This window comes from Limanda limanda, chromosome 7, assembly GCF_963576545.1.
Source record: "Limanda limanda chromosome 7, fLimLim1.1, whole genome shotgun sequence".
Classification (NCBI taxonomy): Eukaryota; Metazoa; Chordata; class Actinopteri; order Pleuronectiformes; family Pleuronectidae; genus Limanda; species Limanda limanda.
The window spans coordinates 29,875,459-29,902,211 of record NC_083642.1 but is presented as its reverse complement, the minus strand read 5'-3'; the positions used below and the strand labels follow the sequence as shown (position 1 = coordinate 29,902,211).

The window sequence follows — 26,753 nt, the reverse complement described above, 5'->3', positions numbered from 1 at the left end:
AAGTACATGAGCTGCGATTAATAACAGTTTGAATGTGAATATAAGGAGAACCTGGCCCTGGTCTTACATGTTATTGGATCAAGATCAAATTTTGTGGTACAGACAATCGTCATTTTTATACACTGTGGGTCACTCGTTTGAGGAGTGGGCAGCATCAGTGTTCAGGAAAGGACTTAAAGCCCTCTAGAAGATCATTTTATTAGGTTTAACTTAAACTGAAGTTAAAGGGAATCGTGAGAGGAGTGAAGAAAACCACAAACCAGGAAGACAATGCCATTTACTAATTTTAATGGTTAAAAAAATACTTCTTGATCAAAGAGATAACAATAACTCCCTGTTTGCAGAGGAAACAAGGGACCAAAACAATTATGGCCACCAAAAGATGACAGGTGGAGCAAGATAAGATGAGGTAAATGTTTTTGAGGAGAGAAAACAAAAAAAAGGCACAATTTACAATAAATCATGCCCCAAATTCACAATAACAATAATAATCATAATAATTATAATAACAATAATAATAGCAGTACAACAACAAAAATCTGAATTTCTGCAACAACAAAAAATACAGACCAGTCATTATACAAGGCAAGCCTGTTAGGGTCCTCCTGTGTGCTCTGACCAAATCAGGCTTCTGTCCACTGAGCCCGAGTCGGTTGCTGATACTGTACACAGAAAGCAGTGCGGCAGTGCACAAGGACTTCAACATGCTATCTAACCACCAGACATGACACGCAGAGTTTGGAGGGACCAATGCAATCGTCGTGGCAGAAAGCACCACAGCCTTGGCACATGATCATGGCTTTGAGGCGGCACGAGCACTTGAGTGCCACCTCCTCAGCTGTACTGTCAGTAAAGGCCTGGATGCTAAGGGTGGTCTGGCTGGATGTCAAGCGGGGACGCAGCTGGAGCACACTATCAGCCATGCTCCTGGAGAAACCACCATTGTCCATCACTGACACATTGGCTGTGTAGCTTACTGCTCCAACACTGCCCGCTTTCTTGGGGAGCTTCCCATACAGTTGGAAGGGAAGGGAGGAGGAAGAGGAGGAGGGTGAGGGAGAGGAGGAGGTGGAGGGAGAGCCAGATGAAAAGGAAGCTTTGCCATGCTCCTTCTTAGCCATCCTTGCAAAAGTCATCTCCATATTGAGGAGTCCCTCCATTGCCCCTCCACTAAGGAAGCTTTCCACAGAGCTCACAGGCTCTTTTTTGGTAATACTCATGGGTACAGTGGGGGAGGATTTGGCAAGAGCCTGGCAAGAGGGTCGTGCAGCAACTTCATTCTTTATGGTAGGTGCAGGAGAAAATTGCTGTTGTTGAGGGTGGAGGAGCTGTGATGGTTGGGGTCGCCAGTTGATCTTAATAGTAGGTAAAACCTCTGTGGGACAGGTGTCTGCATGAGGGGTAGATGGCTTATTAGGCATGGTCCGGTGGGGTGGCTGGGGCCTGTCTGGAGTGGTCCCTGGTGAGGGCTGAGGGCCACGGGAGTCTTTGATAACAGCAGACTCCACTGTACTCTGGGAGCTAATGTCTGTCTTAATTCTGGAGGACAAAGCACTGAAGGAGGAGGGTGGCAGAGAAGTGATGACTGGGACAGCCCCAGGGGCCTGCTGAGATTGATGCTGTGATACAGCTGGGGCCTCCATCAGACACGAGACTGGATGGCCTATAGCAGACTTGTTGTGGCTCTGAGAAACTGCATTGAGTTCTGAAGCAAGAGACTGGGCTGACGCCTCAGGCCTGTGACGAGGCCCAGGTGTCCTGGCTAGTTGTGGCCTGGGTTGTGCCTCTGGCAATCGGCTAATCTCCAGCCTGTTGGCAGAGTGTAAGGGCAAAACTTTCTCCAGTGGCAGGCTGCCCTGCAGCAGTTGAGTGACTAAAGGGTTGTTGGCCTCCACACTGGACACTGGTCTGACTGAGTTGGCCAATCTCTTGGAGGCAGCTGCTACAGTCAGTTGAGTGACAGAGGGCTTAAGGCCTTCACGGCACTCTTCTTCAGCAGAATTCTGTCTGGCAGTTCTGCCATCATCTCCAGGTTCAATTTTGATCACAACGTTGCCATCCCTGAGGCCTTGTGGGAGGGCTTGGGGAAGAGGCAGGTGGTTGGGACAATGGGAGCGGCTCTGTAAAGGGTTAGACAAGTTGCTGGGGAAGCAAGGCCTAATGACGGTCTGACCTTGGCGACCAGAAACGTGGGCCTGGATGACCGGCTGCTGGTTCTGAGGAGAAGGGCTGCAGCTGAGCAGTTGGCTTTTTCTCTGGGTGCCCAGTGTGGGGCACCAGTCCTGGTCAAGCTGCTGCTGCTGCTCATCCTCCTGGCACTCATCCTCACAGTCTGAAGCAGTTTCTGTGGAGTCGCTTTGTGTCCCAGCCTCGTCTTCTTTATCTCCTCCAGAGACAATATGCTGGGGAGACGATGTGTCTGTAAGTTGGTTCTCTAACGCTGAATGAGAGAGAGGCTCCTGGGCGTCCATATTGTGGGAACCATGCTGGATAACACCACCCATTCCAGCCTCTTTCCCTTGTTCCTTCTCTATGGGCTGACAAGAACTTGCCAGCGTTTGAATAGCATCCACACCTTGAGCCCCAAATCTAGGGAGGGAATCTGGGATTGAGGTTGGGGCCAGTGAGATTTTTTCACAACTCTTGTCTGAACTCTCTATAGGGGCAGCGGCAGACTCAGGCATCTGGCTTTGCCTGGTGGGCTGGGCAGCCAAAGGCTCAGCTACAGTGTCTCCAGCTACAGGCTCTGGAGAAGGCTTGACAGCTACCTTATCTGTTTGCCCAATACAGGGGCTCTGAACACTGGCGGATGTTGCTTCTAGTTCCTCTGTAGCCTCTGGACCCCCAGCTGCCTCCTGAGGAGGACTTGGGGTTTGTAAAGGCTCCAAGGACATGGATGTTAAGGTAGAAGTTAGGGAGGACTGGGGTGTGAGATCTACACTGAGAAGCAGTAGTTGTGTTCTAGACAAATTAGCGCCCAAAGATGATCCCTGCTCCTCCTCCCCGCTTCCTCCTCTTCCTCCTCCTCTTCCTCCTCCTCCTCTTCCTCCTCCTCCTCCTTCTCCTCCTTCTCCTCCTCCTTCACCTCCTCCTCCTCCTCCTCCTCCTCCTCCTCCTCCTCCTCCTCCTCCTCCTCCTCCTCCTCCTCCTCCTCCTCCTCCTCCTCCGGGCTCGATAGGTCCTGGATGCTCTTGTGCTCTTCGTCCATTGCTGCTATCCGGTAGCCCAGAAGCAGGCCGCAGCCTGACTGCGGCCGGCCCTGCCCCCTCGGCAGAGGCTGCAACAGCAGCAGCGGCCTCACGCTGGGCCCGGGCTTGTTGGGCACGGGCTTTGATGTCTGCCAAGGTGCGTGCGCCCCCCGTACCCGACCGCCGAGAGCCCTCACCGGGAGGCACGATCCGTGGGCAGATCTGGTAGGTTGGGTGCCCTTTAACCCAGGGAGGTTTGATTCTGGACAGTTGGATCTGGGACAGACACACAAGGACAGTGAGTACCACCTATCCTAAGGAACAACTTATTTCAGAAAAGCAAAATCAATTTTGTGTGAAGGTTTATCTCACAAAGTCTTACCCGGATAGGCGGCACCTTGGGTTCTTCTGTTGTCGGCTGCGGCTTCTCCGAACAGACACTGTCAATTGTGGTACGAAAGGACTGACGGTCGTCGATCCGCGGCCTCTTTTCGGGGAAGCTGGAGAAGGCCTGACTCTCATCTGGCCTTCTCTTCTGCTCCTTAAGCTGAGCATTGGGTACAGGTGTGCTGGCTGGACTTGCCGAAGGGCTGCTCTCTCGGCTGCTGGTGGCGGTACCCCCTGTGACGGAAGTGACCACTGAGGCAGTATCATCGAGGGGATCGGCTGCAACTGCAGCACTGGAGGATGCTGATGAGGATGAAGATGAGTCTAGACCTGCGGCAAAAGCTCCTTGTCCATCTGAAGGTGAGGAGGGGGAGGAGGCAGGTGAAGAGGCAGATGAAACAGAAGAGGAGGAGGAGGAAGGGGAGGAGGTGGAAGCCAGGACAGGTGCAGGCTCTTCAGGGAGTAGACAAGCGGTAAGTTCAGGCTCCTCATTTGCACTGGTGGAAGTAGGGCTGGGAGTCGGAGTAGGCGAAGGAGTGGGGGCTGGCAAACACACTGACATTTGACTGGGTGAGGGCTTTGGCTCAATGAGGGCACTCTCAGATGGAAGCTCCACACCACACTCCGCCTGCAGCACCACCTCTCCTTGAACCATTGTATTGTCAGACATGGGAGAGGCAGCAGAGACAGCTGAGATGTCCACTGCTGCACTGCTTTCAGTTGCTTCTTCAGGCTGTAAGGCAGGAGCAGGGGCCTTACATAGGGTCCTGCGGGCCCTGCGACGCAGGTCAGCCCGCGTGCGTCTCCTCATCCTGCCATCTCTCCTTCGTCGACCTACGCTGCGTCTCTTGGGAGCACCAGTTGCGACAACAGCAACATCACTGTCGAGCACACTGGCTGCAACTTCATTGGTTTCACTCATGGTAAGCTTAAGGGACTCCTCTCGTGTCAGACCAGACCTACAGATACAAAAACTACAGTTAAGTACATTATAAAAACAAGATGCAAAATGGCCATGGTTGGTTAATCCTAACCCTGGTCAAAGTACTAGACAATAAATGGCTTAAAACTAAATGATTGTATGTGATGATCAGTTTTAATGTGGTGGCTGATCATAGCACATCAAGACTCTAAATTATAGTACTGATACTTTTGCGTGTTTATTGTGCAATAAACTACTACTACTACTACTACTACTACTACTAATAGCTTATTTAACCACTTCAAGTATGACCAAACCCCTGCCATGAATGTTGAATGAACAGTAAATTCAGACTTACTTTTGCCCGTGGTATTCTTCAAAGAACTTTTCCTTCCATGCCTCAACCTTCTTCTCTTTCTCCATCTCCTGTCGAAAACGCACCTGCATCTCATGGGTGAACTCACCTAAAAGGGTCAAGCACATGCAAAGGTAACTCTACAGGAAACTGTAAACAAGAACAATAGTTAAGCTGGGCATAAACCAAGTGACTTTAGAAATGTTAAATTCTACCTCACACTACACGTAAATAATCTAAGATGAAAGTCCAAGCTCACGATTTATGTGCTCACACTGTACAGAATTATTCTCTTGCACAACCAAGCTCAATTGGCTCCTGATCTGGACTGCTATTTTTGTCAAAAAAGAGGTCGAAGTTTGTTTGCTAAAAATGCTCACAAGGGAGAAACATTCTGCCTTGATCAAGTCTTTCATTCTATTTGACAAAATTAAAAAAAGAAGCATCACAATTTGGATACACATAAGACAGCTTTTTTGCAGAAAGAAAGCAAACTATGTTTCAGGTTACTGTATTGTAAATACATCACTACCTACACACTGATTGTGATTCTGTAGGAACCTTTCACACCACAAACTGAGCTTTTAGTGTGAATTCTGCTGCTGGTATTTATGATTTCCAGAATTTCCAATGTCACCCATGGCAGCCATTTATCAAAATAGTCACAGTGCTTCAAGATGAGAATATTTAACAGGGTTAAACATGAAATAGTTTGTTGAATTAATTTACTATACATGGCTCTTGGGAATTTATATTTAGATCATACATGATTATCAAAATATTTGCTATTAATTTGGTTTCTTTTGTTGTTTTTTGCCATTTAGGCCAATTTATGCCTCTACGTCTTTTCTAAAACGGATAGATAAGACCGCCCTATCCGTCATGGAACGCCCTCTCCGAGCGCCTCGGACAGCTTTTCTTGCACCTCTGATTTTTCTAACTGTCCGTGTTTATTTCGGAGACCCAACGGACAGACCTTGGCTGTGATTGGTCCGCGAACGACATCATTTCCTTATTTCACATTTCCGGACCTCAAACTTCCTGCTTCCTTCCCTGTGTCACAAAAACCCAAACACAACTATGATTCTACGATTAATGTGACGTGTGTGTTAAGCCAGCGGAGTTGTCCGGCTGACGGTGGCTCGTTAGAGTACTGACGGCTTGTGTGCACGGTCACATACAGTTATAACGAGCTTTCATAACGGCGCTAGCGTGCTAGGCTAGCGGGCTAGCCACCATGCTAACTGCGGTGGTAACGGTGCAAAAACCCGCCGTCACGACTTTATTTCCACTTCTATCATGACACTGTTTCTATAATACCGTCAGGTTAGTAGCAAACACTTGATAGTAGTAGTTAGTGTCGGGAGTTCCTGCTGACTGTGTGTGGAAGCTGGGGGGAGCTAGCTGGGAGGGGAGCTAGCTAGCTCCGTGTAGCCTCAAGTAGATTCAAGCTGTGGAATCAGCAACACAGTTGGGAAACAAGACCGAGGAACCGCTGCGCTAAGAAGCGATAACATCAGCATCTTGACCCGCTGGGTGTCACTTTATTTAGTTCTGTTAGTTGCCATGGTTCAGTGTGTGGGAGGCCAGCCGACAGAGGTAAACAAACACACGTGGACTTCTTCTTCCGAGAAATGGGGTAGGCTTCTCTGAGCTCGTCTTCCGTTGCGCCACCTATGGGTTTGGCAGTGACTCGTAACCCATAGGTAACCCTTTTCAACGTACAGTCGTTGGAGAGGTAAAAATCAAAAAGACTCTCCGCTCTCCGTGCAACCCTCTCCGAGAAACGGATACGTAGAAGCATACTGGAGCCTTTACTTTTAAACAATGTTTTATTTTATCTGCTTTGATTTTAGAATTTGTAAAATTTAATTTGCTTTGATTTTAAATGACATGAATTTGCTCCTTGTCTAATGTTTTATATTCTTGTTTTAATTAGTCTTCTTTGTGAAGCACTTAGTAACAGCTGTTTTGAAAGGTACTATTATTGAAAATCTATGTTTGCCGCCATTTTGCAAGAGGGCAGTCATATGAAAATTGCATGGAGTAGTCTGATATGATTCAGAGTTAGAATTGGGAAATTAAGAAGTGCCAAGAAATAAAATAACAGACCAGTCCAGTCATTCATGTCTCATTATATGCTTTCATAACAAACAATCGTTTACCTTCAGCCAGCCTTTCCTTCCAGCTCTGGGAGGCATGGGTGAAGAACTCGTTATTCAGAGCTGAACTACTCAGTCTGGCCATTCCATCAGGCCCAATCTGCAAAGTGAGAGGATTCAATGAACACACAGTAGGAAAACAATAAAATGTATTGTAATGAATTAATCTCAGAAATTGAGTGGCCTGTATCATAGCGTAACTGAGCTTTACAAAAATGATGTCATGCAAAAGCAAATATACAGAACAATTGAACTACAATATTGCAACCTTTCCTCATTTGCACACCATTCTCACAAGAGGCGGTTTTGCACCTGAACCTGAAATATATGCTGCACACAAATATTGTTTCTCTTTGTCATTTATTCATTCTAAGTTGCATGATAAGAAATACCCTGGGTTTCTGTATATCTAAAGCTGTATATCTAATCTATTTCAAACTTGATATGTGATACAAGGAATTGAAGTGAAGAATTTGGTCCAGTTTAGATAAATTACATTACAAAATACATAAAGAATAAAACAGGCAAATGGTGATCTGTAGCAGCAAGGGCTGGGAACTCAATAGCATAACAATAAACAACACCATCAATGTGACCAAAACCCTGGGTCAACATGGGTCCAGCCATGATCCTCAGGACAATAAGCTACAACTAAAAAACTTGCCCTGAATCATCTACAGCAGGGGTATTCAACTAAAATTTAAAGAGGTCCAGTTAGAGAAAATTTCTTGAAACAAAGGTCCGGGAGATCATAATTTCTAATTATTTAGTGTGATATATATTTAAGTAGCCTAGAAGTTGTATCAGCAACTGCATGTACTCAATACCTGACTGTCAAATTAAATGAATTCAGTACAATTCAAAAACTTTTTGACAATATTTATTGTCATGTAATATAGAACTGAACATATATGTATGATTGCAGATATATATAATGTTCTCTCATTAACTAAATAAAAGTAGGACTGCATTTCAAAATAAGACAAAATAAATAAAAATGTGCAAACTTAACTTTAGAAAAATTAAATAAAGGAAACAAAAGCTTGAATTTCCCTTTTTCTGTTTCACAACTTGACTTAACAGTCTCAACCAATTTCACAGATAATAACAATTGAACAGTTTTAGAATGACTTTCATCCCCTCTTATATCCCACTCCCCCACTTTTTTGCTAAGTGAGAGAATTGAGCTCTAGTTTGTCTTGCCAGGATTTTAAATCTGGACCAGAATGGAGTCAGGGCTCATACACATGTGGAGGTGCTCACTAGTGATCCTTGAATGATATTTAGTCCAAAATCCAAGCAACTCTGAGGGAACACTCATGAGCACGTTGTTGGGCAGTGAATGAGTTGCTCAGGATCCTGGTGGACTGGTCATATCGGGCTCTGAGACCACTTATTTTCTGTGATCTCACTTCAGATTTAAGTGGATATGTTTGTTCAAAACCTTTATGTTTTGTCCTATAATGGCTTTTTTCACATTGGCACTTTTAATAAGTGCCACAGTTTCAGAACATATGAGACACACAGGTTTAGTGCTCCCAGTGGGAAGTATGAACAGAAATGAGTCCGTCCATTCCGGATTAAATGCTCTATTATTGAGACAGAGGTTCCTTACGTTTCTCCGGCTCACTTCTGTTTCTCTCCTTTTCTCCGGCTCACTCCCGTTTCTCTCCTTTTCTCCGGCTCACTCCCTTTTCTCTCCTTTTCACTCCTGTTTCTCTCCTTTTCTCCGGCTCACTCCTGTTTCTCTCGGGCTCACTCCTGTTTCTCCGGCTCACTCCTGTTTCTCTCCTTTTCTCCGGCTCACTCCTCTGTTTCTCTACCTATATCGCTATCTTTCTTTTTCTTTCTATCGTCTTTTCGTGTGTACCTTGCCTCTAACTCTCTCATCTGTCTGCACTGTAGAGTAGCAATGTTTACCGCCTGGAATGCACAGACTTGATTGGTTGAGTAGTATCACGTGGGATGGCTTTACTTGCATGCAATTGGTCAATTTGTTTCCTCATCCGCTAAACCACTACCGTAATGACTACAAAAGCTGAACCGCCCCGTCAGGTTTTAAAGGACCCATCGTATGCCCATTTTACCACAGTTGATATGGTTCCTTGGGGTCTTGATGAAATGTCTGTAACATACTTTGGTCAAAATACCACAAGGATCATTTAAAACAGCACCCCTTTTACCCTGTCTAAAACAGCCCTCCTAAGATTGACCTGTTTTGAGTGCCCCGCCCCCCTCTCACCCCTCTACCCTCCTCCCTCCTTCACGAGATACTAGCGCCCAGATTTTTAGCTATCCATTACCTCTGTAGAAATATGGCTACTGGAGACAAAGATACAATCTTGCAACCATATAGTTTTGAACCAGAGTCAGGTGGGCCGAAGCCTGGCTGCGAGAGCCCCAGCTCCCCAGCGCAGACCCGCAGTGGGAGCAGTGGGAGCTGGAGCTGGCGCAGAAGCAGCATCCTTCCACACTGTTGAGTCAACGGTTCTACCGGGGAGCTCCACTGGCCCCCCGGGCTCCACCGGCCGCTCGCGAGCTAACACTAGCCGGAAAGCCGGGCTCTCTCTCTCTCTCTCTCCCCGGAGCTGGTGAGATGATGGTGGGGGGTGGTCCAAGGCCATTTAGCGAGACTCCCTACATGGGCATGGTGTGACTATGACGAATTTTTCACTCGTAATCCCATTCGACGCCATCTAGCGTATTGTTTCTTATAAAAAGGAACCACAACAAATCGCGGGAGTTGTTTTTTCCAGAGTTTTTGGGACGATAGACATGCCAGATACCCACATTAACGTGAGAAGCACTACAAAAGGGAAATTTTCATAATATGGGCCCTTTAAATCATAACCTTCTGTTTTGGCTGTAGGTCCGGGTCCATATGGAACAGCTTCTGGGTCTGGACCCGGACCGGGGTCCGCCTTTAGTGACCCCTGATCTACAGTAAATGGACTGCATTTATATCTATATAGCACTTTTTAGTCCTAGACATCACTCAAAGCACTTATACACATTCAGACAGCACCACTATGGGGTGTGTTTTCATTCTATAACAAATTGACACTCAGGCATTTATGGTGTCTTGTCCACTTGACACTTTAGCATGTGGACTGGAGGAGCTGGGGGACCACCTCCACTTCCTGAGCCATAACCACCATACAGTGTATGAGTATTTAAGATAAACACCAACTAGTGTGGTGCTCTGTCATCTAAATTTATAATCACAGCAGAGCAACTTCTCTGCACGAGTGCTTTGTCAAGACAGTTGTTTATTAGGGTATCCAACATAAAAGCCTGGGATAATCAACAGAAAAACAACATACTTGTCGGTCCACCTCTGGCAGCAACTGCAGCAGCTGCTGCTGAGAGTGTGTGGGAAAGGCTGAGAAGGTCCGCACATTGATGAGGGCTCTGATGTTGGTGTTAACCAGGATTGAGCCTGGTGTCTCAAAGTCTACATCCACTCCTCCTCGACTCCTCTTCATCGGCCCTGACGCAGAAAAAAAACATATGTTTAACTCACACAGACAGCTTCTGAAGCAGTGTGCAGGTCCATGGAGCCAGGCACCACACACAATACTTTTAAAATCACAAAGCAAAACATTAATATTATATTAGATATCAGGCCCTCAGATAACTGGTGAAAGAATTTACTTAGCCTTTATTTATTGTAGTAACAGTGTGCTTTCTATCTTCTCTGAGTTCTTTCTGCTGGTTGTCAGTCAGTCAGTCAATTATGTCTGTGAAACGCATCTCGAGAACTGTTCAACTTATCAGTTTCAAAATTGGCATGTGTATTGTTCAGGGCGCTAAAAGTGCAGTGTCAAATTTGGTGCGATTTGTAAATGGCTTACATTCAATATTAATAAAAATTTGTATAAACAGACAATCTGCGGCTTGCAGTCACTGGGGCTGGGGTAGCATGGCCTATTAGGCAGTCTGCAGACCAAGTTGAACCTGTCTTCTTCTACATCCTCAAATATCATACTGCAATGATTGGCAACTGGTCCACCAGTAATAAAGTCTAGACCCCCAGGTCATTTAAATAATTTGATTATTTGTATTTTACCATATCGGACTGACACAGGTGTTGCGAATGCTGATCTCTGTCATGGCAACAATATTCAAAGAATCACTTGTTATTTGGAAATTTGCCTTTAAAGTAAAAGAAAAAATTTCTTTTTGTATCTACAATGCTTTATATTAAGCTGAATTACAGAGCTTTTATTTAACCGACATGTTATGTATGAAAAAATGACATCAGTAAAGTAAATCAATCTAAGTTATATAAAAGCCATACACATGATCAGTAATAAACAAAACTCAGCTTCATTTTATAAAAACACTGAATGGATGCACAAAAGCTTCATCGCAGATAAATCAGATAGAATGAACTCTGCACCATAGACTGTTCTGCACACAACATCCAGCACAGGAACAATAAAAAGAGAGTATATTGTAGGACTGTTTGAGGAAGACTAACTAATGTCAATGACAAATTCTGTGGTTGCTGCAGAGCAAAAATATAAAACGCATCTATTATTCACTTTATTAAAAGAGGATATTAAAAAAGAGATTGTTAAGAGCATTTTATTTGCTCAATACTGACAGAAATCTCTGTCTGTCTTACAGTTTTAGACAGAAGGCTGCTATCAGCATTACCACAGGCCAAGTAAAAAGCCGAATGCAAACAGACAGGTTTTGAACAGGCACTGCTCTGGTTAAACTAATGTTTTTGTCTGACTTTACAGGCCAATCAGAAATATAGTTTCTGACTTTCATTTCTGCTGTGTTGTTGTTCTAGGGACAAAAGAGATGTCCTTACCTGTTGGGACATGCTCTCCATTTACTTTAAGAGGGGTGAGGACAACGCGAGGCATCATGACTGCTTTCTTCCTCTGCCTCCCTGACTGTAGCAAGCAGGAGGAGATAGTTAGCATATACAGTAGCACATTCCCATTACAGATCCAACTGAAACACGTGGAAGAATTTACTAATAACTGGAACTGGAATTGTCTCACTGTCAAAAAAGGGCAAACTGAATGACACTGTAGAGCTGATCAAAACATTTTGGGAAATTAATACATATAAAATGTCTATTGTAAACTTCATGCAGGGTGCTGACCTGTCTGGAGCGGCTCAGTCTGGTCTGAGTGTGTTGAGCATGTTGGCTCTGCTGTGTGTCTGTGCGTCCCTGCTGTCCTGCTGCTCTGCTGAGGCGGGTCTGAGGCTGGGTGCTGGGAGCCTGAGGCTCTGTGGAGCAGGAGGTGCTGGACGAGCTCTCATCCACCGAGGCTTAAGTTAGGAACAAATACACTAAGGTAAATTCTCTCACACATATTTGTGACAGTGTTACCCTCCATACCCGACATTGTACGGAGCAAACAGCGGAGAAGTTCTAGAAGATGGATGACATTATATTAATAATTGAAGTGGAGAAGTACGGTGAGTTGTATGATCCTCAGCACAAATGAGACAAAAAATACATATGTTGGGACGCTGTTGCAGTTAATGTTGGAGCAACAAGTAAGCATATGCTTGAAATAATGATTAAATGCCGTTTTTACTGTAGGCTGATCACAGCAAAAGTATGTGATATTATGAGTGCGGCGCGTCGCTTCGGCGTTGCTTCGGCGTCGCGTTGCTTAAGGCACTTCACAGCATAGCTCAGCACAGCTATAACCTCTACAGCAGGACTCTTCAATTAGTTTGGAGCTGGGGCCAGTTCTTGAAACTGAGGCAAAGTCAGGGGCCGGAGGATATGAGTAATCACAGTAACAAATAAAGAAATTACAACAACATACTTAAGGAGTCAATATATCATATTTTGTAAGAGCTTAATAACATATGCCCAAGAGGCTACATAGGCCCAAGGATTCAAAATTCAAACCAGGTGAGCAATAACCAAGCCATATTAACAGACAATTGGAGAAACGCAATTAACTAACAAAAACATGCACTTCATTGTACATGGCTGTACCAACACAACTTTACTGGTCATTATCCTCAATATCTAAGATTAAACTGATTTGAGTGACAGGCAGAATCAAATTTATCTCCAGCAACAAAGTGCATTGCATGGAACTGAATAGAATTGACAACTTAAAAGTGCATGGTATTCTATCAAGGAAATGTGTTTCAAATTCCATCACTCAGTTCAGGTGAAATGTATCAGTTGTTTAGAATTTCATTAATTTGACTGGAAAACAACTTCCAAGTGCAAAACAAAACTGCATAGTAGGCCTCACTGCCCGCCATCGAGGGTGCACCATCAGTCACCAACATGTTGACTTGCGCCGAATCCAAGTTGTTCACTTCAAAGAATGAAATGATTTTGGGAAAAGAATCTCAACGGTAGTATGTCCCTCCATGGGAATTAGCATATCCTCACGAAAACATTCCCCATCCAAAAAATCGCACATAGAGGCACAGCTGTGCAACATCACTGTTATCGGTGGACTCATGCACGGCCAGAAAAATCACTTCGGCCTTCCTCAGATTGTCAAAAAGCGTCTGATGCAAGGGACTCTCCTCATATTTGACTAGTCAGATATTGGAATTTGCTTGGTGGAATCGATAGCGCTTTTTCGTGTTTTCTCATCTGCTACCACCTCCTCAATGGATGCTAGCATACACTCCTTGACCATCAAGGAGTCTGTAAACGGCTTTTTCTTTTTAGCCAATATCCATGCCATTCGTAACGATGCCACCGTTGCTCTCACTTGATCTGTAGAGGCCCGAAATAAAGTTTGACATCTTCGCTAATAACAATGTTCGTGGCTTGATATCTTCTGCTTTTGAGCAGCAGAGCCCAGTGGGAAAGTGACATCAAAGTTAGCATGCGCCGTCTTCAAATGCCTTCTCAAATTGTACTCTTTACACACTGCGAGGCACTCATTGCAGATTAAACCGGTTCCTACTATCCAAAGTCTCATTTTTTCTTTTTACGGTGGAGAGAGACATTTTTGTCTCGTTAGCGCAGCTTGAAAGGTACGAGTCAGAACTGTCACAGTGATGCACTCTAGAGCGCGAAGGGGCAAATTTGATTGGTCATTTGTTGTCCCTCAAAATGTATGTCCCGACAACACATGCAGTACCTGTTTACTTGGCCTAAACGGGTGCATACCGCCACCATACTGCCACCTACTGCTAGTGAGAGTGTACAATTAGCCATAGATTGCACGCAGTTACTGTGAGTTACTGACCATGATACTGTGACAAGACAAGATACTGACCACATCTGTTTGCAACAGAGAGACTGTGCACTAGGGATTGAAAGTTATAAAGGCTATTTAGCTGGATGTCTTCTTTAACAGAAGTTTATATTAAATAAAGTTTAGATAAACTAAAGATTGTTTCATAAATTTGATTGAATTTGTGCTCTTTAAAAGATAAGAGTGACAAAGGCATGAAATAATTTAAAATAGTGCTTTTTGAATAATGATTTAATTATTTTCCTGGCACAAAAGGGTGAATGTCGGAAAAAATATCGGTATCGGCTATCGGCTAGATTGTTGTTTTAAACATTGGTATCGGCCAAGAATTTCTATATCGGTGCATCCTTATCACAAACTAAATGAGGCTACCGGAGCATTACATTTCATTTCATTTAACTGTGATTTGATCCAAAGCGACTTACAATAAGTGCATTCAACCCTGAGGGTACAGACCCAGAACAACAAGAATCAAGACAGTACAATTTGTTCAAAATAAAGCAAAACCACAAAGTGCTATAAGTAAGTGCCATTTAAGTGCTACTAAATTGTTAGATTAAAAAAAATTTAGTATTTTTTTTTACTTTTTTATTCAAACAATTTTCGAGCACACCCCGGGGCCAGTCCAAAGCAGCTCGAGGGCCGGATTTGACCCGCGGGCTGCCTATTGTAGAGCCCTGCTCTACAGGATGCATCATTGGTCGATATAATGAAACAGTAACTGAGGTAGGGTGTTACCGTCATTGTCTCCGCTGGCAGCAGCAGTGGTCTCAGTGGAGTCACAGCTCTCCTGCTCAGTGGCCTCAGTAGGGCCAATGGGGACAGCAGCCGAGCCTGCTGCCGGGGTGCTGCTACTGGAAGCTGGCTGGGAAGTACTGCCAGCCACCTCAGTTGATGCCTCTGACTCCGAGGTTGTCTTTGTCCACTGGAGGGCGTTCTTCTACAACGTGTAAACAGTACAATTATCAGTATCCTCTTCTTCTTCTGGGAAAACACAATTTTCTCTGCATGTGTTAGCCATATTGTATATAGTGAATGTACTAAATTAACTAATATATCACTCATATTCAGGCTTTCTTACATCGGTTATCCAAAAAATACAGAATAGATTATAAAAAGTCTGCATTTGGTTTATAAAGCTACTAATGGTCTAAACCAGGGGTCTTCAACATTTTTCGGCCAAGGACCCCCAAACTGGTGGAGAGATGGAGCAGGGACCCCCTACTATATATATTGTATAAAATTGTGTTTTATATTAAACTGGGCCTAGTGCCATTTATAAACATAGCTACCCCATTATTGTGCATTCAATACTAAGCTATTCAAATACTACACGGGTTCATATATTCATGTTTTTAATTTAAACATGTGCAAGGTACATGGTGGCAATGCAACTGCCATTTATAAACATACATCTTGCATACAACACTGAGGTATTAAAGTAGTAGTTCCATGTTTTCATTTTAAACATGCATGTAGAAGAGACGGTGAATCCTCAAGCAATCTGTGGATGGCACACATACTCCCACATTAGTGTGAGAGCGACCCCCCTGCAGTACCTCCGCGGACCCCCTGTTTTCTGGTCTAAACCTAGAAAACATCACAGATCTCCCCATGTCACTTAAAGGGATACTTAACGGAAAAATTAAAATTCACTCATCTACTCACCACTATGCCGATGGAGGGGCTGGTGAATTGTTTGATACCACAAAACATTTTGGGAATTTCGGTTGGACACCGTTTCAAGTTGGCATACAATAAGTTTTTTGTAAGCTTGAAGACATGGTGTCCATGTACTTCAATTGTATTGTATTTGGCTGCAACGCTGTAAACCCCAGTAACCCAAACAAGTTTTGTGGACTCTTAAACCCCTCCAACAGCCTAGTGGTGGGTGCCTGACTGAATTAAATCTTTTCTATTAACTAGCCCATTAAAATGTTTACAGATGTGCACTCAACTCTGGATGATTTCCTGAGATTATCTGAAGGAGTTGTATGTGAGAAAGCAAGTAAGAGATCCACTGGAGGCTTTAGCATGAGCAAGTAGGCAAGTTGAGGACGTTTCTAACACAGGACCGAGATAAAAGAAGACACCAAAGAAAGATTTGGTGTTGATGTACTGTAAACACGTAAAGTATATAGTCTGCATAATATGGATATCATTCAGAACAATATATCCTGCCTTTCTAGCCCTTACCAAATAATCTGGATATCCTGCTGCATTGTTCTTGTGTAAAAAGGCAAACTGTCATATCTGAAAACAGCTTTAATCATCCTGACACTGTTTCCAATCACAACTCATGACTGAAAACAAAGGTGGACTAGGGGTTTTTCTGTTGCTGCATGCAAGCCAAAAATTGTCCCATTCTCCCATCCAACATCAAGTCCTGCTCCAAATTTAGAATTTTAAATTTAATTGTAATAAAACCTTCTGAGTTTTCGGAATTCTGCCAGTGTCGATCATTAATCTGCATTATTATTATATTCATTATTATTATTCTATACTTAATTGCTATACTTAAGTGATAAAACAATTACTTTATTTGAATCTACACCTGTATTGCTCATTCAAGTGCTTTGATTGTAAGGCATGTTTTTAAATGTGCTGTATAAATAGGATATTACTCTTGACAGAAAAATAAACTCACGATCAATAAGCAAATTAAGTGTTGAGTGAGGAGGATTGTGTTTGATTACCTTTAGGGTGAACAGGCTCATCCGTCCAGGCAGTTTAAAGAAGATGCTGTTCTTTACTCTGTCTCCCCTTACCTGAGAGTGCAGCATTGTGACCAGGCAGGCCAAAGGAGCTGTTCCACTGTACACATACATACATACACACAGAGAGACAGAGACAGAGAGAATGTGACTACACACAGTGGGTCAGACTAAAGACATTAAACCAAAGGTTTAGGGTTGTGTGACAATACACTAATATGATGTTTGGAACATACCATTTTCCAATATTTGAGATCTTTTTTGAGGTCTTAATAAAACATATATAATATACTATACATATATCAATTTTCGATTCTTAGGTGCATCGCGATGCAGACACAAGATAATGGATTTATGTTTTCTGCTACGTGAATTTTTTAGCAATGTCCCGCCGCTGCATAATTATGACTACCGCTGCTCAAGGATGAGGACAGATGGACATTAAAAAGGTTGGGTCGTCCTTTCCTACTCATTTAAACATTTTCTCACTGGTCACACGTAGTTCATCTGCTACACAAAACACGAGAGGCGCACAGCCAAGACATCAGGGTTTAGGTGACCAGAATCTACACCTGTATAGCTCATTCAAGTGCTTTGATTGTAAGGCATGTTTTTAAATGTGCTGTATAAATATGATATGACTCTTGACAGTAAAATAGTCACAATCAATAAGCAAATTGATTGTGACTTGGAATAAAAGTTACAGCCTAAAACATTTTTAATGCACAAATCACGAGGCTAGTGAACATGCACACCTAAAGTAGTACCATCAAGGTGTATCAAATAATTGAATCATCGGAGTACCACAACACGCTGTTCAACCCTATGGCTGCTTTCAGACATGCACTGAATTACCAAGAACCTCCTGACATTTTCTATATCAAATCAGGGCTCCAGACTGCGAACCAAATAGTCAAAGCATTTGCAACTACTGTTGGAGACCGCACGAGTACATTTTACAACTACTCACACCACTGGAACTTGCAAATACGCCCCCGTTTTTTTGTTACAATCATCATTGCTATCAGGTAAAATATCAGGACTTAGCGAAACATTTTGTGTGTGTGTGTGTGACACAAGCTGGAGTTTCTGTGTCGTCCTCCACTCTGACTTGCTCTCACTTTAACTTATAAAGACTCATTACTCGTTATCAGGATCTGATCAATGAAGTTTACTTTAAGTTTGTCTAATTCGCTTCGGTATAACAAGAGATGTGACACGCACAGTCAGGACTCAGAGTTAAAGTGACTGGAGCGACAAGGATACATGATCCAACGCCATCAATTAATATCTAAATACACGCTTGTTAGTTTGTCGTCTAAATCCTAATCATCCCCTCCTGTTTATTGACCTGGTCATATATTGGTTCTGTGCCAATTGCTTCATATTTATTCAAGAGCAATTTTGGTTAACAGAGGCAGAGTCCATTTTATTTATTATTTTAGTTGTGTGTGGTTTATTTTAATTATGGTTTATTTATTGAGGATATTATTTTAATTTTATTATTTTAATTTTAATTTTAATTCTAATTTAAATGTCAGACTGACTATTCTGAAGAATTGAAAGTTCGTTGGTCTTTGAAAGGGTGTAGATGAAGGATTATGATCTTATATTATTTTTTCAGTGGTATGAAATTGTTTCAAAATGATGACAATATCATTTATCACAATAATTTCTGGGACAGTATATCGTTCAACAAAATGTGTTATAATGACAGGCCTACCTTCATATTTTCAATATAACACCAAGTTAGAGGTTACCTTTAACAGTTTACCGCTTTATTCCAGCTTTAGCTTTCACATCCGAGCCAACTTGGTATTGCAAACCGACATATCCCTAACTGAATCGAAACCTTGTGAATCAGAATAAAATTGATTTGAGAAATCAGTGGCAATACCCAGCCCCAATCATCATGTACTTAAAGTAAAAAATATAAAACTGCAGAATAGCCAATTTCAGAAAGATATATGACGTGATTCTCAGAAAAGAAGAGGACTAAATCTGATGTCAGAGGGTCCCTGCACGTGGACACAGTGGAGGACCTGAATAGAATAAGTCTTGGAACTAGCTTGGCAGAGGTTTGTGCCAATGAGGCTGTACAGATGAGGTTAACTCAGGGCAAAGGAGCTAGAAGGCCCAACTACAAGAGTTGGTCTTCCGTGAGCCAGGCCCCATAGTGGTCGTCAGGGGGATGTGCTCTAAAGCTGTGGTGTCAAACTCAATCACAGAGAGGACCAAAATTAAAAACTGGAACTACTTCGAGGGCCAAACAGGGTAAACATTTATTAAACATGAGACAGGATACTGGAAAGAGTGCAAAAAGAAAACATATTTAGGTAGGCTACATTCTTCTTTTATGTGCATGTGCCAGATGTTTGGCATCTTTTCTTGGCTTACAGTTTATTAATGTTCGGTGCTAGGCTCTGCGCTGTGGAAACCTAAAGATGAACTGAAGGTGTGCATCAGTGAGACGACTCCTGAGTGGGGTTTTTGTTCATCTTCATCACAGAGAAAAGCGTATAGGTGAACTTGATGGGACAGGCACTGGGATCTCTGGAACGCTTGAAAAATAATTTAAGAGCACCAAATACTTGGCAGGTGAGAAGGGGCGCTCGCTCCATGTGCATCTAGCCGGGCATTGCGCACCATGGCGCGATCAGTGGAGCCCGTGCACTCTGCCTGGCTCTCTGTTCTGCGGGGCTGTGTGCACTCTGGCTTGGCTAGTGGAGCTTGTGCATGCCGCCTGGCTCTCTGGCCGGAGCGAGATGGAGAGAGAAAGACGAAAGGAAAAAAAGAGAGAGATAAGCCTGGAGACACGGTGAACTTATGGGGAAAAATAATTTAATATACTCAAATACTCTGCAAGTGAGCTAGATCGCTCGCTCTGTGTGTGTCTAGCCCGGGCATGGCGCACGTTGCTCGGCCTATGTAACCTGTGCACACCGCCTGGCTCTCCCTCCACGAGTGGAGAGGAGTGCTTGCTCGCTCCGTGTGCGTCTAGCCAGGTATTGCGCACCGTGGCACAGCCCATAGAGCTTTCTCAAAAAAAAGTGTGTGGACATTTGATATGTTATTATATTATTGCGGGTAATATATTTAATTCAGTAAGGGGCTACAGTCCCTTCTGAGCCCTCGAAAACCTCTGCAGGATTCACCGACAGATGCATAAATGAAAAAGACAAAAGGAAAACAAATATCTCAGGATGAAAATGTCGTGAGTTGAAGACACCGACAAAGGTGCCAAGACAGATTTGGTGATAAAGTCCAACACCCGTGTTGATGTGCTGGAAACAAATACACGTAATCTCTGCAGCGGTATCAATACGTTATGTCCTGTATCTGCCTGCTGCACCATCCCTTACCTAAACCCCAGAGAGATATCTTGTTTGTTGTGATCGGTCTGAGCGAAGAATCTCCTGCTAAGTTGCTAATAAGGGCTGTGTTTGGTTACTAATTTCCCAGAATGATTAAGATTAAGATCTCAAGATACATTTATTTGTCCCAAACACATGCACAGACATGCACAAGCACATTCATACAAGGAGGGAAATTTAACCTCTGCTTTTAACCCATCTGGTGCAGGACACACAGAGCAGTGGGCAGCCATGTACGGCACCCGGGGAGCAGATGTTGGGGGAGTAAGGTGCCTTGCTCAGGAGCACTAGACAGGGTAGGGAGAATCCTCTTGGATTTTTGGTCAAATCAATCCAGGTTTGTCTTTTTGTTGTTTCTCCGTGGAGTCGAACCAGAGACGAACCAGAGACCTTTTCTGCCCATAGTCCAAGTTTCTGCCACTACTCCACCGCCTCTCCCAATGATTTGGTTCCAATTCACAAGATTCGATTTGATTTCAATTCTGCAAAGGATATTTGAGTTGCTTGGATATGAAAGAGAGTCTCCTTGAACTAAAGCTGTAAACTGTGTAAGGAAACCTCTAACATGGTATATTACCAAAAATATTAAGGTAGGCATGTCACGATAACAAAGTTTGTTGGCATTATAATTGTGAAAAATGTAAACTATTTTATTGCACTGATACAATGATAATATTATAGCATAATCAGGCAAGTAAATTGCTCTTTCAAAGAGCAATGAACTTCAAATTCTTAAAAAATTTTGAATTTAAGGAAATTCTGTCCGACATTAGAATTAGAATCAAAAATTAGTGCTGTCAAACGATTCAATTAGTTAATCACAAACTTGTATCTATTGTAAATGTCCCTTAATTTATTGGTTTTCCATAATTGCAATAATATAGGGAAGCACTTTAGTGGGGAACTGGTAAGGCCTACTGTAATTCACAAAAAGTTCACACACACACACACACACACACAGAACAACTGTTCTGACACATGTGTTGTAATGGCACTATCACCACTATGCGCACAAGGATACTCCTGAGTGACGTCATCGGTATGCGCCAGGAGTGGAGCCGCAGAATCAGAGCTGTAGTAGGTAAACTTTCCATTCAGAAGCTTTAAATCATCCATTTCGCCGTATCGCGCTCACCATTCACTCACACCGTAACGTTGGCCTACTACTATTGGCCGGCATCCAAGCCCAAATGGCGTGCCTATTGTTTTGCTTCCGGTCTAGCTAGATCCGGCGTGGTACTGTAGTTTTTCTAAGGTTACTAGTTGTTGCAACAGCATGTGAAAAAAAACTACAATTTGCAAGGCCAAAAAGAACATTAATCTCGCGAGAAAAAAATTGCGTTGTTGAAACGGGTTTGCGATAACGTCGTTAATAATGCCTTTAACTGACAGCACTATAAAAAATATCAAGATATCCTAAATAAAATAAACGACACACAACCAAAACAAATACTATCGAATTCATGTTGAAAAATTACATCTCTCCACATCTTGCAGAGGACACTCAAACAGATTACTTTTTGAAACAGTAATAGGCGACCAGACCTATAATCTGTTTCTGCCCCAATCCTGTAGCAGCGGCGTTGACATATCATTGCACTGCATCCTAGAATCATGACATTTTCATCTTTAGGTGAAATTTTTACTGAAATATTAACCAGTGTTACAGCCTCTTGAAAACATTGGCCTTGGAGAACATGACAGAATATTAAAAAGGAGTAGTTTGGTTACTGAATTGTATCCAACTTACCTCCTGTAGTCAGCAACATGCAGAGTAGTCCATGTGGAGGGAAAGAAAAAATTTGTTAAAAACATACTAACTGATTTTTAATTCATGTGCACTGTGTAATAGGTTCACTGACTACTGAAAACAATAGCTTTAATATTTGAACTGTAACAGCAGGGACTTGTACAAAACAGGATCGCAACAACTAATCGATTCAAATTGATTCAGGACAAATAATTGGCTACTCATTTCATTATTGATTAGTTGAGTCTGTTATGGGTTGGCACACAGCCAATGCCATGACCTTGTGTAGCTGATGTGACAACGTGATCTCCTCTTTGGATTAAGCATTTGAAAAATGGTGGAGAAAACATCACTAACCATACAGCGGAGACAAGTGTGTCGTCAAAGGTGTGGGAACAAAAAAAAGACTTTGAAAAAGTCTGTTAGCTGTAAATGTGCAAAGCTCATCTCACATGGCACAGCAGCACATCATCACTTCAGGAGCACCTGAAGAGAAAAGATGTTGGAGTGGGTGAAGGGTATAACTTTGTCTTCTCTCAGTTTACAAGAAGATCTTTAACAAATGGAGGGTTCGTACCGCAGCGAAGTAGTGCTGCTGTGCCATGTGTAATCAGTATTGTCATCTAGTTTGTTGTTCTAAAAAGTTGAGGATGTTTTGATTCCGCTTAATTCATAATTCTGTTACAGATGTCCGTAAAACATGTAGAAGAGCATTGTTCAAAAACGCAAATTTGCTTTTCAAACAAACAGCCTAGGAGGATCAAATGTAGCTTTTGTCCTTTTGTCCAATTACCTATCGATAAATCCAAAAACGTATCGACAGATTAATCGATTAACAAAATTGTGGTTAATTGTAGCTCTAGTATGCTTGTGTATGCAAGTGTGTCTAACCTCATTTCCTTCAGCCCCTTGGTCTGGATGACGTGGAGAATTTGTTTGGGAGTCATGGGTGCATCAGAGAAGTTCTCCAACACCTGGAAAATATCCAGTATATCCAATATTTTAGATTCCCAATATTGTCAACTTCTACATTCATATCAGAGCTGGGCTCAATTAGTCTTCTCAAACAAATCTCAACAAAGTCAGTGGGTCCATTGTTGTCAAAATTGCTTGCTAATGATCTATAACGTAAGGTGGTACAGGGTTATCTTGAACCGAGGATCAATGTCTGCATTAAGATGCTCCAAAGGTTTTTCAAGTCTGTTGTTGCTAGCACCATCTTCTTTGCTGTGGAATGGAGTCTTATGTCGGCTCTAAGCTTGTCACGTTGGAGGAGGTGGCAAAGTACAGAATGCTGGCAATTTTGGAGAATGCTGCAGAGCAGTATGGAGGCATTTTATTTGTTTTATGTTGTTTTTTCACGTTTGAAGAAATGTTCGCCATTTTCTTCAAACTGAAACACGAGAAGTGTTTTGTGCACTCTATCCTGTCTCCCGTAAGATGTCCCTGTTTTAAAATATATTACAAGCACCGACTAATATAGTTAATAATAAAAAAAAGGAACTGGAAGCTGATCTATTCACACTATTATAAATTATATGACACAAGTTGACATGACACATAAAACACATTTTGGGTCAAGTAGACACGTCAGGTAGCTTATTATAAGTAGGGAAAATGCATAAACAAAAACATATCTTAACTAAGAGCCTATTTTGCTCTGCACTCAGCAGCCAGCATAGAGTAGACCAAGGCCAGTGGAGGACTGTGTGCTGAACCCCAGAGCAAGTGCAGCGCAAACATCTTTCTATCTGAAAGGGTATTTACTCAAAGACAATGGCCCAAATATATTAAAACTAGTTCCATCATCATCACCATGCATCTCCAGAAACATAGTTTCAACTTGGATCCAAAAACAATGTTTTGAAAATCACACTGTAGAGTTAAAATGGCCAAAAATATGTACTCATTAACAAATGCGCTTGCTGTGGGACTGCATTACATATTTGTGATGCCGTTTTTTTAGCCAAAATAAGTGTTTCATTTGATTCTAAACTAAAAACCAACCATAACACTGTGTAACATCATTTGATCCTTACAATGTCTGCAATGAAATTCAAGAAGTGGCTGCATTAGTAAAGACAACCGACAAATATCTTCCTTTCAAAGAGAATTATACGGATGAGAATTAATTAATTGACCTAACATTTGAAATATAGGTTTAGATCTTTAAATGTGATGTATTTGGATCTCTGTTCTCACGTGGGCACCGTTTTTAATTTTGTCCATCAATTCAGTATACCATAGGCAGACTGTCCTAACTGAAGTGAACAGGAAGCACCTCACTTCAACGAAGAGAAAAAAAGCAAACTATTTTGTAAATGGGGGGTGGTGTGTTCGGAACAATAAATTATGCTTTCCCTTTTTCATTATGGGCCATTGTAGACTGATGGTGCAAATTGACTTGTGAAAATCCCTGTGAAAACATTCTGAAACCGCTATATATTTAGGTATTTGTGTAATATCCCACCACTCCAAAAACAGTAAATATGGTGGTCTTTTCATCTGGGGAAAACGCCAACATTTAGAATTCTGGTTGCCTGAAAGAAGAAAGTACAAGCTTGACCCCACATTACCAAAAGGTTTGACCTAACACAGAGGGCTATTCGTGCCCAAACTATTTGTGTTGCTTGATCCTCGACCAGTGTCAGGTTTAATCTAACAAACTGAGCTTAACTTTGATTCCCATTTGGTTCCAATGTGGATTCTCAAGACAGGCGGGTTAGTGGTTGACGCTAGCTTTTAGCAGGGCTAACGTTAGCAAGCATTATGGTCAACAACATAAACTACCTACTACTATGGCAAGTTAGGCGGTACAATAACGACACGAGTTTCACAACATCACATGTAGTCTAATGATTTGTTCACATAAAGTGAATAGTTGTCGTATAGCGTGTATGACTAATGTTAGTCGGGTGGCTCAGATGATACTTAGCGTAAGACTAGCATTTTCGCTGCCTAGCAAACAAAGAGCTCAGTACAGCAGAGGATGATGTACGCGTGCTAACAAGGGTTAGCATGTTGCGTAGCTTTTCATGTTAGCACTCTGAAAGACACGCAGCAAATGTTGAATGTGTCTTTCTAGTAACATTGAATCCTACATGCATGTTCGTTGGGTTAGCACTATTATGTTATCAGCTAGCTGATAATAACGTTACAGCAGAGCACAGGCTGTGGTCGTGAGGAGAATGTTCAAACACAACAACACATCTGGATCCATCACTTTACAGATACTCATACATAACCCACAAGCAGTGCTAGTTGAATATAAAAAAGATTATAGAATATACCATACGAGCCGCCTCAGCCCAGGTCCGCTCCTTCTTTCTCTTTTGTTTGTCCTTCATTTCTTCTGCGCTGGTGTCTGCGGCTAGCCTGTTTTGCGTCTACAAAGCAACCTCAATACGATGGCGGTTTAGCTGCTTAGCAAAATGGCTAACTACGTTCTATGTTTGAGCCAAGACAAGATGTTACTTTTAGCTCAAGACAATGCTGCGGTGTCTGCTCGTCTGTGAATACAACCACTACTGTGTCCAGTGTTTTGTCTAAACGAGCACAACAAACATCGTCTCTCTGTAGCACAGAAGCAGAGTGAGTGAGTGAGTCCTGGCTGTGGTGCTGCTGCAGGACAAGCCTCTCTGGAATGCAATAACCAGGTCAAAGGTCAAACACTCCTCATGAATGTAAGAAATCAACGTCCGGCTCCGTATGCATTAATACATGTGAACAGATGTATGGAATAATCTCAGCACACACACACACGTATGAATTAATGTATGTATGTATGTATGTATTAGATTCGATAAGATAGAAATGCATTCATCCAAACATCGTGGAAATTCACTTGTTACAGCAGCAGGCGGGTCAGAATTAGGCAGACAAGAGAATAAATAAATATATAAAGGACAATAGAATAAAATAGTGCTAAAAATTGTGCAAAATATATTTTTTTGCATATAAGTAAACATGACCAAAGCAGCAATTATTCAACATTTTGGAGGGTACTGTATAGTCTAACAGCAGGGGGAATGAAGGACCTGCGGAAGTGTTCCTTCTTGCACTGTGGTAGGGGTAGTCTGCTGTCCCCACAGTGTCATGTAGGGGGTGAGAGGTGTTGTCTGTGATTGAATTCAACTTTGCAAGCATCCTCCTGTCCTCCTGAGGGCAGTCCAAGACCGAGCTGGAAAATCTTTTGAAAAACAAATTCAGCTCTATTGCACACTCGTCTCAAGATTCTGGGCCCCTCCCGCTATCCCCGGAGATATGTTTATTATTTGTCTAGGTTGAGAGACAAGAAACTTGAGTCCCTGATCCATTTTTTTTGATTGAGACATCATCCAGGCATGAGATGCTTTTAAAAGCTCCGATATCTTGACCATAGGGAGTTTTACAACAGCTTTATTTGTATCTTAGCTCAGTTAAACTTTTCACAAAAGAAAACCAACAGGCCAGTTCACATATGTGGACACAATTTGTCAATTTACCGGTTAGTAGAATTATTCCAATTCCAATTTAAATTTTGTGATGACATTATTAATTATAAATTCTGTTTTATCAACAAAATTATTAAGCGATAAGATAAAACGTTATTGATCCACACACCAAGGGAATTCAGTTGTTACTGCAGCAGGCATTCAGAATGAAGTAGACAAGAGCATAAAAATATATATAACAGGCAATACAATTC

The 26,753-nt window shown here is 42.5% G+C and overlaps 1 protein-coding gene across 1 annotated transcript; it reads right to left on the bottom strand.

Annotated features, from left to right (window-relative positions):
- Window positions 1-266: 266 nt before the first annotated feature.
- On the bottom strand, window positions 267-25,679 carry asxl1 (ASXL transcriptional regulator 1). The gene is made up of 13 exons (XM_061075290.1): window positions 25,357-25,679; window positions 22,958-23,040; window positions 22,067-22,069; window positions 16,925-17,042; window positions 14,967-15,168; window positions 12,140-12,309; window positions 11,840-11,924; window positions 10,338-10,504; window positions 7,018-7,114; window positions 4,856-4,961; window positions 3,571-4,534; window positions 3,152-3,464; window positions 267-3,028 (listed from the first exon to the last, which is right to left on the bottom strand). The coding sequence occupies exons 1-13, from the start codon at window positions 25,411-25,413 to the stop codon at window positions 708-710; spliced, it is 4,686 nt and encodes a 1,561-aa protein (XP_060931273.1). The 5' UTR covers window positions 25,414-25,679; the 3' UTR covers window positions 267-707.
- Between the last annotated feature and the right edge of the window lie 1,074 nt (window positions 25,680-26,753).

Excerpts from the sequence above, each read along its gene's own strand:
- asxl1 (XM_061075290.1), bottom strand. The coding sequence starts at position 25,413 with ATGAAGGACAAACAAAAGAGAAAGAAGGAGCGGACCTGGGCTGAGGCG. Across the intron at positions 15,169-16,924 it reads TGAGCCTGTTCACCCTAAAG|AAGAACGCCCTCCAGTGGAC; the intron begins GTAATCAAACAC and ends TACACGTTGTAG. Across the intron at positions 10,505-11,839 it reads TGGAGAGCATGTCCCAACAG|GGCCGATGAAGAGGAGTCGA; the intron begins GTAAGGACATCT and ends TTTCTGCGTCAG.